Here is a 16,256-nt window from a genome sequence, read left to right on the forward strand (position 1 = left end):
TGGCCCTCTGCTCTCCTTGCATGATACCAGGGGCTCTTCAGGCTTTGTGTGGTTGAGATTACGTGCTCAGCCTGTTAAAACTACAGACTGCTGCTTCCGAACCCTGGAGACTGTGATTCCGGGGGTGCAGGTGAGACCAAGGACTCTGCATGGGCAAACTGCACAGCCGGTGGTTCTAACGCAGGGGCTTTGAGGGATACAGTAAGACACACTCATCGCCTGCTGGACAGACAACCTCTTTCAATCTCACCACTTTAACAACAGCCAGTGCTTCCAGTGGCTCTCAAATCTCTACCTCCAGTCCTGTCCTGTTCTCATTAGATGAGATTAACTGAGTACTGAATCCCTATATTTCAGGCCTTACGAGTGCCTCAAACTGCTTTTCCTGGCTGAGGCTCATCATCTTTTCTTCACCCCTGAGCTTCTTCCTGTAATCCCCTGTGAAACCACCAAGCCTGAGTACTGAAGCCATTTATTCATTCAACAAACATGTATCGAGCTGCATACTAGGTACCAAGGAATGTAAAAGAAAAAGAAAAAAATAAAAATGAAAAATGTTTTTAAAAATTATATTAAAAAAAACAAAACATGTATCAAACCCTACCATGTACCCAGCTGGGGGCTAAATGAAGGGATACAAGGTCAGTATCAGGTACGCATGGTCCCCATCCTTACTCTGCTTAAGTGTGGGGGCACACACAAAAGTCAAGCCAAATAAAGAAAGGAAGAAAACAACAACTTCCCCTCACCCTGGAAGGTAAAGAGAGTCAAGGAAACCTCCTTTCGCTGGAGCGCGCAGAAGCAGCCTCCCTGAGAAAGCTCAGATGACTCGAGGCTGAGAAGGAGCCAGCCATGCGAAGCGGGAACGAGCCAGGGGCTGCAAATTCCAAGCAGACGGAGAATACAGGCCAAGCTCCCAAAATGGGAAAGAATGCTGAGTTTTCAAGGAACAGAAACAAAACCAGCAGGGCGAGCACATGGTGCACAAGAGGAGCGTGACGTAAAATTAAGCTGGAGAGGTGGGGAAAAAATCTGTAAAGTGCCATAAAATAGGAAACACTTTTGTCCAAGACAGGGGGTTTGTTTTCTATTGTTGTTTTTTTAATTTATTTTTTTCTTATTTCAAAATATTAAGGGGGTACAAATGTTTTTGTTACATGGATACCTTTAATAATGCTTAAGTTGGGGCTTTTAGTGTGCCCATTAGCCAAATAGTGTTCACTATACCCAAGAGGTAGATTTTGACTCCCCTCCTTCCCCCCCCCCCTTGATTTCCTATGACCTTTACATCTCTTTGTCAAGGCAGGGCTTCTTAACACTTTTTGCGCCCCTACACCCCTTTGGCAGCATGGTGAATCTTAAGGAACTCCTTCTCAGAATGAAATGCTTAAATGCATACAATAAAATCAGTAAAATTGCTAAGAAAACTAGTTGTATCAAAATATTAATAAATTTGTACTCTAATAATATATATGCTCTTTATTAATACATAAATAAAACCTAATAGCAGGTCTCATAATTATCGTATTTCAAAGTGGACATGAATGCAAACAATATTTCAAGATATCTGCAACAATACAATGAAAAGTGTCTGTGATTTCTACAGGTGACAAAGTCACAGGTAGGGCTATTGCCACTATGGTTTGTTGTCTCTGTCATAACTGAAGCATAACTAAAATGCTAAATTTCAGTTAGAGGGTAGTAAATATCCAGATATAAGTTTTCCCCATCCAACTTCTTGGATGCCCTAAATTCTGCTTATTTCTATCTAATCTTCATGGAGAACCCTGGTCCCTTGAAGTCTTCTAACTTAAGTAGACTATTGAGGAACTCGATCTCAGAATATCCCTATGAAACAAAAATGACAGGGACTTTGCTTACTACAAATATGTACAAAAAAGATTCATGACCGCTTTGTATATTTTAGGAAATTCCAAAGAAATGTGACGATGCAAAACCAAATTTGAATTGAATATTGCTTTGCTTTAAGCACTTGCCCTTAATTTTTTTAATTACAAAACAGTGTTTGAGGTCTAAAAAAGAAGATCTGGGACTCCACAAACTGCAGACAAGGGTAAAGTTCTCTGGTGAGAGAAAACGGGAAGCGTACTAAACATGTATATTCCAGACACTCTCAGAAATGTTCATGAACCAGAAAGCCTTCCTCTCCCCACTCCCATTGAGGACAACGTCCACTTTTAGAACCTAGCTTTGTGATTCAGTGACCACAGGATAATGCCTGGAGCCGCCACAGGACAGCTTGTGAACTGTCAAGGCACTGGGACAAAGCCACAAAAATGAAAAGCCGCACTTCTGCATTTATCACTTAAGAAATATGTGACGCTTCTGGAACAAGCCAATTGCAATTGATTGAGAAGGAAAAGGGGCTTTACTTTACATGCCATCTGTTATCTCAAAAAGCCCAAGCAGACAGTGGCACTCCCTGGCATATTAAAGCATTAACTTCATAAGGCATAATGGTTAAGAACACAGATTCTGAGGTCACACTGGCCGGGCTTGAGTCCCAGCTCCACTAGCTGTGCGGCTCAGGGCAAATCACTTCTCTAATCCTCAGTCTGCCACCTGAAAAGTAACCCACCTCCTGAGGTTGCTGTGAGAAATCAGACTTCACCCAAGTTCACATGCATAAAGTGCCTAGCACAGTACTGGGCACATAGTAAAAGTGGTCAGTCAAGGTTCTACGCATGATAAGAATCTGGACATGCCATGCAAACAGGTCTAGAATAAGTCACCAAGCCGCTAATAGCTGGAATACAGAGGCAGAGGGGATACCCCGCTTTTTTCTTCATATATATTTTCCTTTAATATATCTTTGTTTCTTTTGAATTACTTGCACTCAAGGTTACTAAAACATTCTTAAAAGTTCTGAAAATGGCCGGGCGCTGTGGCTCACGCCTGTAATCCTAGCTCTTGGGAGGCCGAGGCGGGCGGATTGCTCAAGGTCAGGAGTTCAAAACCAGCCTGAGCAAGAGCGAGACCCCGTCTCTACTATAAATAGAAAGAAATTAATTGGCCAACTGATATATATATAAAAAATTAGCCGGGCATGGTGGCGCATGCCTGTAGTCCCAGCTACTCGGGAGGCTGAGGCAGAAGGATCACTCAAGCCCAGGAGTTTGAGGTTGCTGTGAGCTAGGCTGACGCCACGGCACTCACTCTAGCCTGGACAACAAAGCGAGACTCTGTCTCAAAAAAAAAAAAAAAAAGTTCTGAAAATGAACAAGTTCTTCCTCCTTCCCCCAATCCCATTACCTCTGTCAAGTAGCCAGTGGAGTTCACAAACTTCTCAAATTCAGCATTACTGACTTCGTAGGCATCCATGTAAAAGGCATCAAGAGCAACTCTCCTCGCAGGGCCTTCCCCGTCCTGCTTTATCTGCGGATCATCCGTGCCCATTGTAAATACTCCAGCAGGGATGAGCACCATCTGCAGCGAAAGGGGAAACACAGGCAGTCACGCAGCACGCCAAAGTGTGCCTGTATACGGTGCAAAGTTCCTAGCACCGAGTAAGCACTCACTAGTTAGTAAACCCTCATCACAGAAATGACTGGAACCTTATTTATAGCATGCAACTCTATACCCCAGTGAAAGTGAATAACTAGTCACAAAAAGAAGCAAAAATTCTTTAGGAAAATAATCTCATTAGTCAAACCTACACATGATAAGAATCTGGGCATGTCAGGGAAACAGGTCTAGAATAAGTCACCAAGCCGCTAATAGCTGGAATACAGAGGCAGAGAGGATATCCATCCCACTTTTTTCTTCATATATATTTTCCTTTAATATATCTTTGTTTCTTTTGAATTACTTTGAAAAGCAAATGTAAAAATGCCACATATAATATCTTTAAATATTCACTGCATGCATTTTGGCCACCAATGATAATAGAAGAGACTTACATCAGGGAAATAGAAAATTTTAAAGTTTACTAAGGGACTATGTGTAAGTCTTTATTAAAATCCTAACTACCTTTCCTCATGAACTCTAAACTCAAAGATGACAGCAACTGGGGCAACCTCTGTATTCCCAACACTGAGCACAGGATCTGAAGATCATACTGAAAACTTTCAGGTAACAAATGTAGACACACCCTCAACACTATGAGTCATTAGGGAAGTGCAAATCAAAACTACAATGAGATGCCGCTTTGTAACCACTAGCATGGCTGTAATGAAAAAGACAGAAAATAACACGTGTTGATAAAACGTGGGGAAATTGGAACTGTCATACATTGCTCATGGGAATGTAAAAGATTAATAGTACAGCTGCTTTCAAAAACTCTCTGGCAGTTCTCCAAAAATCTATGAAAACAATCATCATATGACCCTAAAATTACGCTCCTAGGTATATACTCAAGAGAAAGGAAAATACATGTCCACATAAAAACTTATACAAAAACATTCACAGCAGCATTATTTACAACAGCTAAAAAGTGGAAACAACCCAAATGTCCATCAACTCATGAACAGATAAACAAAGTATGGTATATCCATAAAATGGAATAATATTCCATCATAAAAAGAAATGAAGTACTGGCTCATCCTACAGCATGGATGAACCTTGAAAATATTACACTAAGTGAAAGAATTCATTCACAAAGGGCACAAATTATATGAATCCATTCATATGAGCTGTCCAGAATAGGCAAATCCAAAGAAACAGAGAGTAGACTAGTGGCTGCCTGAGACCACAGGAAGGCAGGAATGGGGGAATGATTGCTAACAGGTATGGGGGTTCTTCTTGGGATGATGAAATGTTCAGGAATTATTAATAGATAGTGATGACGGTTATAGCATCTCGTGACTATACTAAAAACCATGGAATTTGTACACTTCAAAAAGTGTGAATTGTATGGTGTATGAATTATCTCAGTTTTTTAAAAAACCACAGGCCCTCCACCATTTAATATATCATCTGTCAGAAATACACTTTTTGCAGACACAATGTCTTATTTTCAAATAATCTGAATGAAAAGTCAACTCATAGACTTCTCAGCAGCCTAGGAACTGTCAAGTCTCTGATCTTTTATAAACAAGGGTTTAATGCCACAGAAATAAAAAGGATCACAGGGGAACAATTATAAACCTACAAATTGGATAACCTAGAAAAAATTGGATAAATTCCTAGAAACACACAACCTACCAAGGCTGAATCAAGAAATAGAAAATCTGAAAAGACTGGTAACAAGTAAGGGGACTGAATCAATAACACTAATAATTTTTAAACTCCCATTGAAGAAAATCCCGGGACCAGAGGGCTTCATGGCAAAATTCTACCAAATATTTAAAGAAGAACTGCCAAAAGTTCTCAAAGTCTTCCAAAAAATTGAAGAAGGGGGAACATTTCCAAATTCATTTTACGAGACCAGCATTACCCTGATACCAAAGCCAGCAAAGGACACTGTAAGAAAAGAAAATCACAGGCTAATATCTCTGAAATGCAAACACAGATGCAAACATTCTCAACAAAATACCAGCAAACCAATCTAACAGCACATTAAAAGGATCAAATACCATAATCAACTGGGATTTATCCCTGGGACCAAAGAATGGCTCAACATATACAAATCTGTACATGTGATACACATGTTAACAGAATGAAGGACAAATGCCATATGATTGTCTTAATTGATGCAGAAAAAACATTTGACAAAATTCAGCATCTTTTCATGATAAAAACTCTCAATAAATTAGGCATATAAGGAATGTACCTCAACACAATAAAGATCATATATGAAAAGCCCACAGCTAACATCATACTCAATGGGGAAAAGTTGAAAGCTTTTCTTCTAAGATCCAGAACAAGATAAGGTCTCCTACTCTTACCAATTCAGTATAGTACTACAAGTCTCAGACAGAAAAACTAGGCAAGAGAAAGAAATAAACAGCAGGCTCCTGGCTGAAGATGACATGACCTTATATATAGAAAACTCTAATGACTCCACTAAAAAAACTGTCAGAACTGATAAATAAATTCGGTAAAGTTGCAGGATACAAAAATCAATAGCATTTCTTTATACTAACAATAAACTATCTGAAGAAGAAGAAGAAGAAGAAGAAATTAAGAAATCAATCCCACTCACAATAGCATCAAAAAAAAAATACTTAGGAGTAAATTTAACCAAAGAGGTGAAAGATCTGTATAATAAAACCTATAAAACATTGATGAAAAAATAGTAGACAACAAAAATAAATGAAAAGGTACTGTGTTCATGGATTGGTTGAATTAATATTGTTAAAATGCCCATAGTACCCAAAGCGATCCACAGAATCAATGCATTCCCTAACAAAATTCCCATAATTTTGTTAGTAAAATTAATGTGATTGCATCAAACTAAAAAGCTTCTGCACAGCAAAAGAAACAATTAATAGAACTCAACTCAATAGCAAGAAAGCAAAGAACCCAATTAAAAAATGGGCAAAGGACCGGAATAGATAGTGCTCACAATAAGAAAAACAATGGCCGGGTGTGGTGGCTCACACCTGTAATCCTAGCACTCTGGGAGGCCGAGGTGGGCAAACAGTTTGAGCTCAGGAGTTTGAGACCAGCCTGAGCATGAGCAAGACCCTGTCTCTACTAAAAAAAATAGAAATAAATTAGCTGGACAACTAAAAATATATATATATATATATAAAATTAGCCGGGCGTGGTGGTGCATGCCTGTAGTCCCAGCTACTCGGGAGGCTGAGGAAGGAGGATCGCTTGAGCCCAGGAGTGTGAGGTTGCTGTGAGCTAGGCTGATGCCACGGCACTCTAACCCAGGCAACAGAGTGAGACTCTGCCTCAAAAAAAAAAAAAAAAAAAAAAAGACATACAAATATCCAACACATATTTAAAAAATGCTCATCATCACTAATCATCAGGGAAACACAAATCAAAACCACAATGAGATAACATCTCATACTTGTTTAATCAACTCTTGTCAAAAGATGAAAGATAACAAGTGTTGGCAAGGTGAGGAGAAATGGGAACCCTGTGTGCCCTGCTGTGGGAATGTTTAATTTAAAGGGATTATGGAAAACAGTATGGAGATCTCTCAGAAAACTAAAATAGAATTACCATATGATCCAGCTATCGCACTTCTGGGTATACAGCCAAAAGAAATAAAACCAGTATGCCAAAGAGATATCTACATTTGCATGCTCATTACAGCATTATTCACAATAGTAAGATACGGAAGCAACCTAGGTATCTATCCATCACTGGATAAATGGATAAAGAAGATGTGGTATATAAATATAATGGAATACTATTCAGCCTTAGAAAAGAAGGAAATTCTTTTATTTGGATAAGCATGAATGAACCTGGAGGACATTATACTATATGAAGTAAGCCAGGCACAGAATGGCAAATACCTTGACTTCAGAAAGGACTTCATAAGGATTCAAATTCCTCACTTATATGTGGAATCTAAAAAAAAATTGAATAGTAGATAACAGAATGGTAGTTATCAGAGCCTGAGAGAGAGGGGTGGATAGGGAAACGAGAGATGTTAATCAAAAGGGTACAAACTTTCAGTTACACAGAAGGAATAAGCTTTAGAGGTTTATGGCATGGAGTGGTCACTATAATAAATAGTAATGCACTGTATATCCCAAAATTACAAAAAGAATAGATTGTGTTTTCACCACAAAATAATTATGTGGGGTGATGGATCTGTTAACTTAACTAGATTTAATCATTCCAGAATGTAAACATATCAAACATAACATTGTACCTCACAAATACATAATATATGCAATTATTATTTGTCAATTAAAATTTAAATTTTTTCAATAAATTTTTTAAAAGAAGGGTTCAAATTAAACAGGGGGGGAAAGAAGTCAGAGAGATAAGGAGGTGGAAATAAGAGAGATTGAGTGTGGTTTAGCAACAAGAGCAGAAGAGTTAGAAAAACAAGATCAGAAGAAACAGAAATTAGGAAACCATGATCATTGATCCTACATTCTGTTTCCACTGACGCTCCTTGCTAGTAGTTGTTCCAATTCTGTGCATGTTATTTCCCAATAAAAGTGGTGCTATTTTCATCTCTGATAAACATATTTTTATTTGTCCAATATATTACTACTATTCCAAGAAATCATCTTTGATTATTTCTGTCCCCTACTCCTAACACTTCATAGGCCACCTAGTCTTACCGGATATCCTAAATATATATCTCTTTCATCTCTCCCTCTTTTCTGTTCCCAGATAACTTCAGTAGCCTCATAATTGACCTCCGGGTTCATTCATTCACATCCCTCCTTGCTTTTAAGCCATCTACCTTTCATTCAATCATTCATTCAATAAATATTTAAGCCCCTACTAATCTTCCTGAAAAAGCCAGTCTTCTGTATCCAATGCAATTCATCACAGCTCTGTTTCTAATAGAAACAGGGTGGAAACAGCCTAATAGTAGACTCATTAAGTCATCTGTGGGCCATGGATAAGAGTGGAAATTAAGCAGCCATAAGAAATGGAAAAGAAAACACCTGTGTGTAGCTGTCCTCGTTCTTCACCTCCCACTCTGGGAGCAGACAGCCAGAAGGTCGCCACTAATCCGCCACTTTTTCCCCCAAAGAAGAGGGGGAAATAAGAAGAAGCTTTTAATGTATTGATATGGAAAGATCTCACCAAGACAAAGAGTAAGGAGCACAACAGTAAGTGTGGTAGGCTGTCATTTGTGGGAAAGGAGGTTGGGGCATACAGAGGCACATAGTTTTGTGTTTACGCATATTTGCAGAACATGGCTCCGGGAAAATATATGAGAAACGCATGCAGTAGTTGTCTGAATGGAAGATTATCAGGTAAATGGGAAGATTCTCACTATATACTCTGTTATTTAGTTTTTGAGCCTTGTAAACATGCCATCTACTGAAAAAAATAAAGGGTCAATCTGATCACACCACTTTGCTACTTAAGTTCTTCAAGAATTCCCAGCACCTTTCAGAGTAACATTAATAATCTAAACTTCAGGCCGGGCACGGCAGCTCACGCCTGTAATCCTAGCACTCTGGGAGGCCGAGGCAGGAGGATCGCTCAAGGTCAGGAGTTCGAAACCAGCCTGAGCAAGAGTGAGACCCCTGTCTCTACCAAAAATAGAAAGATATTAAACGGCCAACTAAAAATATATAGAAAAAATTAGCTGGGCATGGTGGCACATGCCTGTAGTCCCAGCTACTCAGGAGGCTGAGGCAGGAGGATCACTTGAGCCCAGGAATTTGAGGTTGCTGTGAGCTGGGCTGATGCCACAGCATTCTACTCGGGCAACAGAGTGAGACTTTGTCTCAAAAAATAATAAATAAATAAATAAATAAACAAATAAACAAACAAACTTCAGAGCCCAATGTCTCATGCTCTAACCCTGGACTTTCTCCTACATTCCCATGAGCTACATCATGCCACTTCATCTCTGTGCAAACAATGTCACTGTTCAAGGATCACCTCCTTCAGGTCCTTCTTAGCTGCACATTCCTCCCCAAGCTGGGCCATTTGCCCCTTATTTGGGTCCCTGTGACGAACACATCTATCTGTCCTAGCAACTGACACACACATACATATACACACACACTGTCTTAATTCTGAGTTTTCATCTTCCCTAGATCCTGGGCTCCTTGGGAACCAGAAATAAGTTTTTCATTTCTATAACCCCAGCACCGTGTGTGGTCCACAACAGATATTCAAAAAAATCTTTACTGACTGAATGAGTGAGATCATGACTATAATGAGGAATTTATCATTTGAATTATTCTTAGGTATAATTATAAAAATTCTATTTAATTTATAACACAGTCCCAGACATAGATTACCATGTCAGCACTTTAATGAGCCTGTTTAATAGACTCAGCTCAAGACTGAACTAGGTTTATGCATTATTCTCACTATACCCTAAGTATCTGGGACACAAGATTCCTCAGGCCTAAGAAGAGAAATCAGAATTTAAAGCAGTTCTACAAAGAAGTAGAAAAATTGAAGGCTTTAGACCAAAGTTTCAAGAGTAGTCTTAAAATGATTAAGAAGATCTAATAAAAGGTTTCATAAAAGACTTACTAGAAAAAAAAAAAAGCTTTCCCGCAGCAGACAGGTAAGTCCTGTTTCGAGAACAGTTGTTCAGCCGTCAGCTCAAACTCAAGGCCACAGGCAGGTGTGGCCATTGTACCTAATTAATTCTTACAATTATCTAATTTTTTTCATCCTCTTCTCTCTCAAGGTGAGTACCAACAATGGTAATACAATCACAATGTCCACTGTGGACTCTTGGCCTAGTTTTTTTTCTTCTTCTTTCATTAACCATGAGAGACAGCCAGCGCTGAATAAGCCAAGTTTCCATTCTGGAGGCTATAGACAAAAATAGCCTGCATTGCACTCAGTGGATCATAATTTCTCATTTACACTAATGAAGTAAAGTTTTCTGTCCTACAAATGTCACATGTCATTCTAGTAAAATCTAGAGCATCAGGTATCTCGTGTTGTTAAAACCCAAGCCAAAAAAAAAAAAAAAAAAAAACACCATTTTAATCAAGTCTTCATTGAAGGTCCAGATTCAAACAATCTATTGTTTGAATCCAAAGATGAGATAAATCCCCTAATGCCACATCACAGCTCTGCCACTGCCACTCAAGCCAAAAACATAAGTCAAGTCAAGAATGGCTCTAATATTCATCAGAGTAACAAAACCATATTTGGGCTACCCATTTAGGACAAGAGCAGTGGGCATCTGCTACTTTGGTCCACCCAGCACCCATTCCATCCATTCATGCATTCATTCATTCATTCATTCATTCAGAGTCAGAGTCTCGCTGTGTTTCTCAGGCTAGAGTGAGTGCTGTGGTATCAGCCTAGCTCACAGCAATCTCAAACTCCTGGGCTCAAGCAATCCTCCTGCCCCAGCCTCCCGAGTAGCTGGGACTACAGGCATGCGCCACTGTGCCCGGCTAATTTTTCCTATATATATTAGTTGGCCAATTAATTTCTTTCTATTTTTAGTCGAGACGGGGTCTCACTCTTGCTCAGGCTGGTCTCAAACTCCTGACCTTGAGCGATCCTCCCACCTCGGCCTTCCAGAGTGCTAGCATTACAGGCGTGAGCCACCGCGCCCGGCCTCCCCCTACCTCTTATAACAGCACCTGAAGTTCCTTTCATAAACCACTTCTTAAACTAAGTGGTGGAGCTTGATGTCTCAACTCTACCTCCTATGCCTCAAGCCTGGACAATCATGGCTTCCTTTTGACCATGGAGATGTAATCAGGGATAGGTCCATGAGCTGATCAAAGTTCATCTTAGAACTTTTGCCTGAGCTACCAGAAAAGGGGAACTTACTCTCTTCTAGCTATTTTACCAGGGTGAGAAGAGACATTACCTGACAATGGAGCCAACACAGAAGAAGAGCCAAGAGACAGGCAAAGAGCCCCGGAGATGCTGGCCCAGGTCCTGGATCCAGCTGTGTCTGGGGCCATATTTACTCTTGAACTTCCCAACTAGGAGAGCTGTAAATGTCCCCTTCCCCACTTTTTTCTGCTTAAGCCAGTTTCAATTGTCTTTTTCTTCTACTTGCTACTGTAAGATTTTTGTCTTATACGCAAAAATGAAATAAGCTCATATGCAACTCTTTTGCGTAGCTCTTCTCTTTCCTTCTTTCCTATCCTCACACCTAACATTAAAAGCTAAAGGTCATGAGAAAGCTAAGTGAACAAGAGAAGCATGTTCTCTGGATTCATCCACAAACTGCTGCCTTATCTATCAATGCAGGGCTTATCTTTTATGTCATTCTCTCACCCTATTGCCTCTACAGACACTAATCACAGACGAAATAGCATTCAGAGTTTCCTCCAGCCCTGAGATTTATGATCCCATTAAGCCTCAGCTGCCTCACCTGTAAAGTGGGAGATAATCTCTCTCACAGGATTCTTGAGAGGATGAACACAGCAAAAGATTATATACAAAAGTTTCTTTCAAAAGTGTCTGACACAGAGATTAAAACAGATCTAAAAATGCTCTCAATGTAGAATGAGATATCGGACAACTTGGCCAGGCACAGTGTCTCACATCTGTAATCCCAGCACTCTCGGAGGCTGGTGGGAGAGGATTGCTTGAGGCCAGGAGTTCAAGACCAGCCTGGGCAACATAAAGAGGCCCCCATCTGTACAAAAAAGTTAAAAATTAGCCAGATGTGGTGATGTACACGTAGCAACTCAGGAGGCTGAGGTGGGAGGATCACTGGAGCCCAGCCTAGGCAACAGAGCAAATCTCTGTCTTTAATTAAAAAAAAAAAAAGAAAGAAAGACAACTAGACACTACAGAAATACAAGTAACACCACATTAAAAAGAATATAGGGAGGCTGGGCACGGTGGCTCACGCCTGTAATCCTAGCACTCTGGGAGGCCGAGGTGGGCGGATTGCTCGAGGTCAGGAGTTCGAAACCAGCCTGAGCAAGAACGAGACCCCGTCTCTACTATAAAGAAATTAATTGGCCAACTAATAATATATATAGAAAAAAAAAAGAATATAGGAGAATATAGGGGCCCGGTACCATGATGCACACCTATAATCATAGCTACTTGGGAGGCTAAGGTGGGGAGATCAGTTGAACCCAGAAGTTCGAGACCAGCCTGGGCAACAAAATGAGACCCTTTCTCAAGAAAGAGAAAACAAGTTGCCATCAGACAACAAGAAAAAATTATGTAGCAATTTAGAGGACAGAAAAACTACTTTCTTATGGAAGACAGGTTTCATGAAAGAGATGGCATTCAATTGTGCCTTGATTCCCAGGTAAGGATTACCTGATCAGAAATATCCTCAGACAGAAATCAACACTGACTTTACCTATAACTATAGACATGCCACGTCCAATTTTAGCATCCCATGATCCTAAATGCTTTTTCAAACAACTCTTCTAAAAGATACATGGAGATTAAAACATTTTGCTTCCTTGTTACAAAATAATAAGCTATGTAGAAAACTGTTAAGATAACTTTCTCAATGAGAATTACATTTTTTAACCAGAGGGAATTAAAGTCAAATCTTAAAATATCTATGTTGTTTCCCATAGTTCACTATCACCTCAAACTCCTAGGCTCAAGTGGTCCTTCCACCTCAGCCTCCTGAGTAGCTAGAACTATACAGGAGCACACCACCATGCCCGGCTAAATGTTTTTATTTTTTATAGAGATGGGGGTCTCCTATGTTGCCCAGGGTAGTCTCAAACTCCTGAACTCGAGTGATACTCCTGCCTCACTCTCCCAAAGTGCTGAGAGTACAGGTGTGAACCATAGTGCCTGGCCCTCAGATAATTCTTATTGCCCTAACTTCTCAGTGAAACTGGAAATTCCTTAAGAGTAAATAAAGCCGAGTGCTATTTGCTTCTTTGTGTCCCTCACCTTGCCAAGTGCTCATTATATGAATTAAAATATTAAAAAAACCTCACACCTAAAGTGTTACATTAAAAGGTATGAAAATGTCACTCCCAGAAAAACTTAAATTATACTTCCCTGAACACACCACGCACTTCCACAACATGCCACGTGCAGATGCTACCCTTCTTGGAATGCCCTTCAACCTGACCTTCCATCCTCAGGTCCTAAAAAGGTCTTCTCCAAGGCCTAGTTCAAATGTGACCTTTTCTTTGAGGCACTACCTGATTTGTCCAGAAAGAATGAATCCTTTTTTCCTCTCCAAGTACTCTGTACATACTCCTCCTATAGTATTTTCCTTATAGAAAAATGATACCTACATATGAGAGTGTATGTGAGAGACAGAGAGAAAGAGAGAGAACACCTACCAGAGTGTAAACGCTACCAGGGTAGCAAATAGGTCTTTTTCTTTTCTGTACATTCAGCACACGGGACAAAGTCATATGCAATGTGTGCCTAATCAACAGAAAACAAAAAGAGGCAGAACTATCCCTATGACCATTTACCTCTCTTGCAATGTTGGACTTCCTGAATTTAGAATAAGTGGCTAAGTGTCAGACCAAAGTCATCTGCACATGAACAAAAACTTCTGAAACCAAGGAAAACAGAGATTAAGAATTGCTTCCTACGAAGTCATTTGTCTTGATAACAAAGTTACTTCAGGTTCAATCATCAGGTTAATAGTCCTTGAAGGCTTGTAGCTTGTCTTCTCACCAACCACTAATTGTTTAATAGATTGAGATGCCCCTAAACATTATAGAAAGTGACTATAAGAATTGGCCAAAGATGATCACTACTGCATTCACAAAACCACTTTATAGGGATGAAAAATATGTATGTTGTAAATGTAATTCAAAAGATGCGGCCACTAGTATACCATTTTAGAACCTACAGGAAGATGGAAATGGGGAATGAGGAATGTTCAGTACTGGCTAGAAGGTTCTAGGCAAAATTTTGAGACTGACCAATGTGTATAAGCACATGAGACAGCTGCCCTATTAGTTACAAAATAGATATACAGAAACAGGGGCTTTCTTCTTAGAAAGAGGGAGAGACTGATTATCAATCATCATCAAGTTAGAGAGGAATTAAAATCAAGTATGGTCAATGTACACCAAAAAAGTAATCACGACACCTCACCACATAAAAGATAAACACTAATAATTCAGGGCATCCTCTGAGGAGTAACAGGAAAAAATGGAAAGGCCAAAATTATGCAGAATGGAAAAACGAGAAGCCTGGTTACCAAGCTCCTACACTCTGTTCCTGAGAGACTAAGTCATGGTCCTGACCCTACCACCCTCACAGCACACAAGCATCCGTAATAACTGTTATGTCAGAGTAAACACACACCACTATGGCAGCATATGGAAATACTGAGGGGAGAGAAAAGGAGGTCAGGGAGACCTAACCTATGGATGTAACCTCTCACCTAAGTCTTGAATTTGGTCAGAATTAACCCAGAGGAAAGAAATGTGGGATGGAAAAAAGGATTGGGTTGTGCAAGGTATACAAGAAAGAGCACTAGTTTATGAGTCAGAAAACCTGGTTTCTAGTCCCAAAAGTTGTTTCCACAAATACACCAATATGCAAAGTACCTGGCAGATGGAACGAAGTAACAGTTGTTATCACTGTTATTACTCATACATCCTAGCACCTAACACATCCAGGCACTACGTAAAACATATATAAATAACAGTAATAAACCAACTACAGTTGGTTTTCTCCTTCCTATGTGCTAAACTGCTAAGAATAGCAGGATAAGTGATACAAGGCCTTGCCCTCAAGAAGCAGAACCTCTTGGAAGAGACTGCAGGTAAATACACAACCATTTTGGAGACACTGAGACCCAGGGTCCTGATTTCTTCAGTTAGTATTTGAGGAACTGAGAATGTAAACCTATTCTGTCTGACTCAGAATTCTGACATCTTCATCAAGAGGAGAGTAGGTAAAGGGAGGAAAGTAGTAGGGAGTAAGAGATAAATAAGGAACAACAATCCTCCATTACGCGGAGCCCCAAGATCCAGCCCTCCTTCCGGTGGTGGACGGAGGAGGAACGCCTCAAATAGGATCAGCAGGTGCGCGACTTGGGTGTGGTTACCACCTTTACCTGCCTTCGTGCCAGTCCCTTGCCTTGCCCATCCCAACCCCGTCCAGGAACCCTGCAGCCCCCATCCGCCTAGGAGGAATCCAAGGAGCACCTTGGTGGTCGTGAGCGCCCGCTCTCCGGGGGCTGGGCCCGGGGCGTTCGCCTCCCGTGAGTACCGGGGCGCGGCCGCCGAACTGCCAGGGGCCCCGGGCCGTTGGGGCGTGCCGCAGCCGCAAGAGCCCGCGAGGGACGCCGCGCCTGCACCGCTCGCGGCCTCCTCGCCGCCCGCTGCCCCGCACAACAGCGCGAGCAGCGGCAGCCAGAGAACGCCTGTGAGCCCAGGGAAGCGTCCACTAGCCGGCCCTAGCGCGGGCGCAGCCATGTTGTCCCGCGGGTCACGTGACCCGATGGGTCACGTGCCCTCGCCCTCCTTAAAGGGGCCGAGTCTTGGGCTGACTTAAAAAATGGCCAGGAGAGTTACTCTCTCTGCACCTTTCTCCAGGTACTTCCCCTTTGGAGCGCTCCTGCTCGGTTCTCCTGGCGTCACAACGCAGCAAAACTCTACACAACTCAAGGCTTTCCACAGACTGTGCGCTCCTTTGTGATTTCTTGGTTGAAAAATGACAATCAAATTGATTGGGTATTTGCTAAGTGCCAGAGTACTTTTAAAAATCTCATTTACTGGGGGATGGACGCGCTTGAAGCTCTGACTTGGGTGGGGCAAAGGCGATATATGTGATCTAAACATTTGTACCCC

The 16,256-nt window shown here is 41.0% G+C and overlaps 1 protein-coding gene across 3 annotated transcripts in view; it reads right to left on the reverse strand.

Annotated features, from left to right (window-relative positions):
• SUMF1 (sulfatase modifying factor 1) overlaps nt 1-15,903 on the reverse strand; it is a 103,301-nt gene extending 87,398 nt beyond the window's left edge. For all 3 annotated transcript variants that reach the window (XM_075998556.1, XM_012761154.2, XM_075998558.1), the window contains exons 1-2: nt 15,612-15,903; nt 3,274-3,447 (exon numbers count right to left, since the gene is read on the reverse strand). In XM_075998556.1, coding sequence (XP_075854671.1) covers nt 3,274-3,447; nt 15,612-15,881 — 444 coding nt within the window. In that variant the 5' untranslated portion in view covers nt 15,882-15,903. The remainder of the gene's footprint in view (nt 1-3,273; nt 3,448-15,611) is intronic.
• Nucleotides 15,904-16,256: the final 353 nt, after the last annotated feature.

Source organism: Microcebus murinus, chromosome 28, assembly GCF_040939455.1.
Source record: "Microcebus murinus isolate Inina chromosome 28, M.murinus_Inina_mat1.0, whole genome shotgun sequence".
In the NCBI taxonomy this organism is placed as follows: domain Eukaryota; kingdom Metazoa; phylum Chordata; class Mammalia; order Primates; family Cheirogaleidae; genus Microcebus; species Microcebus murinus.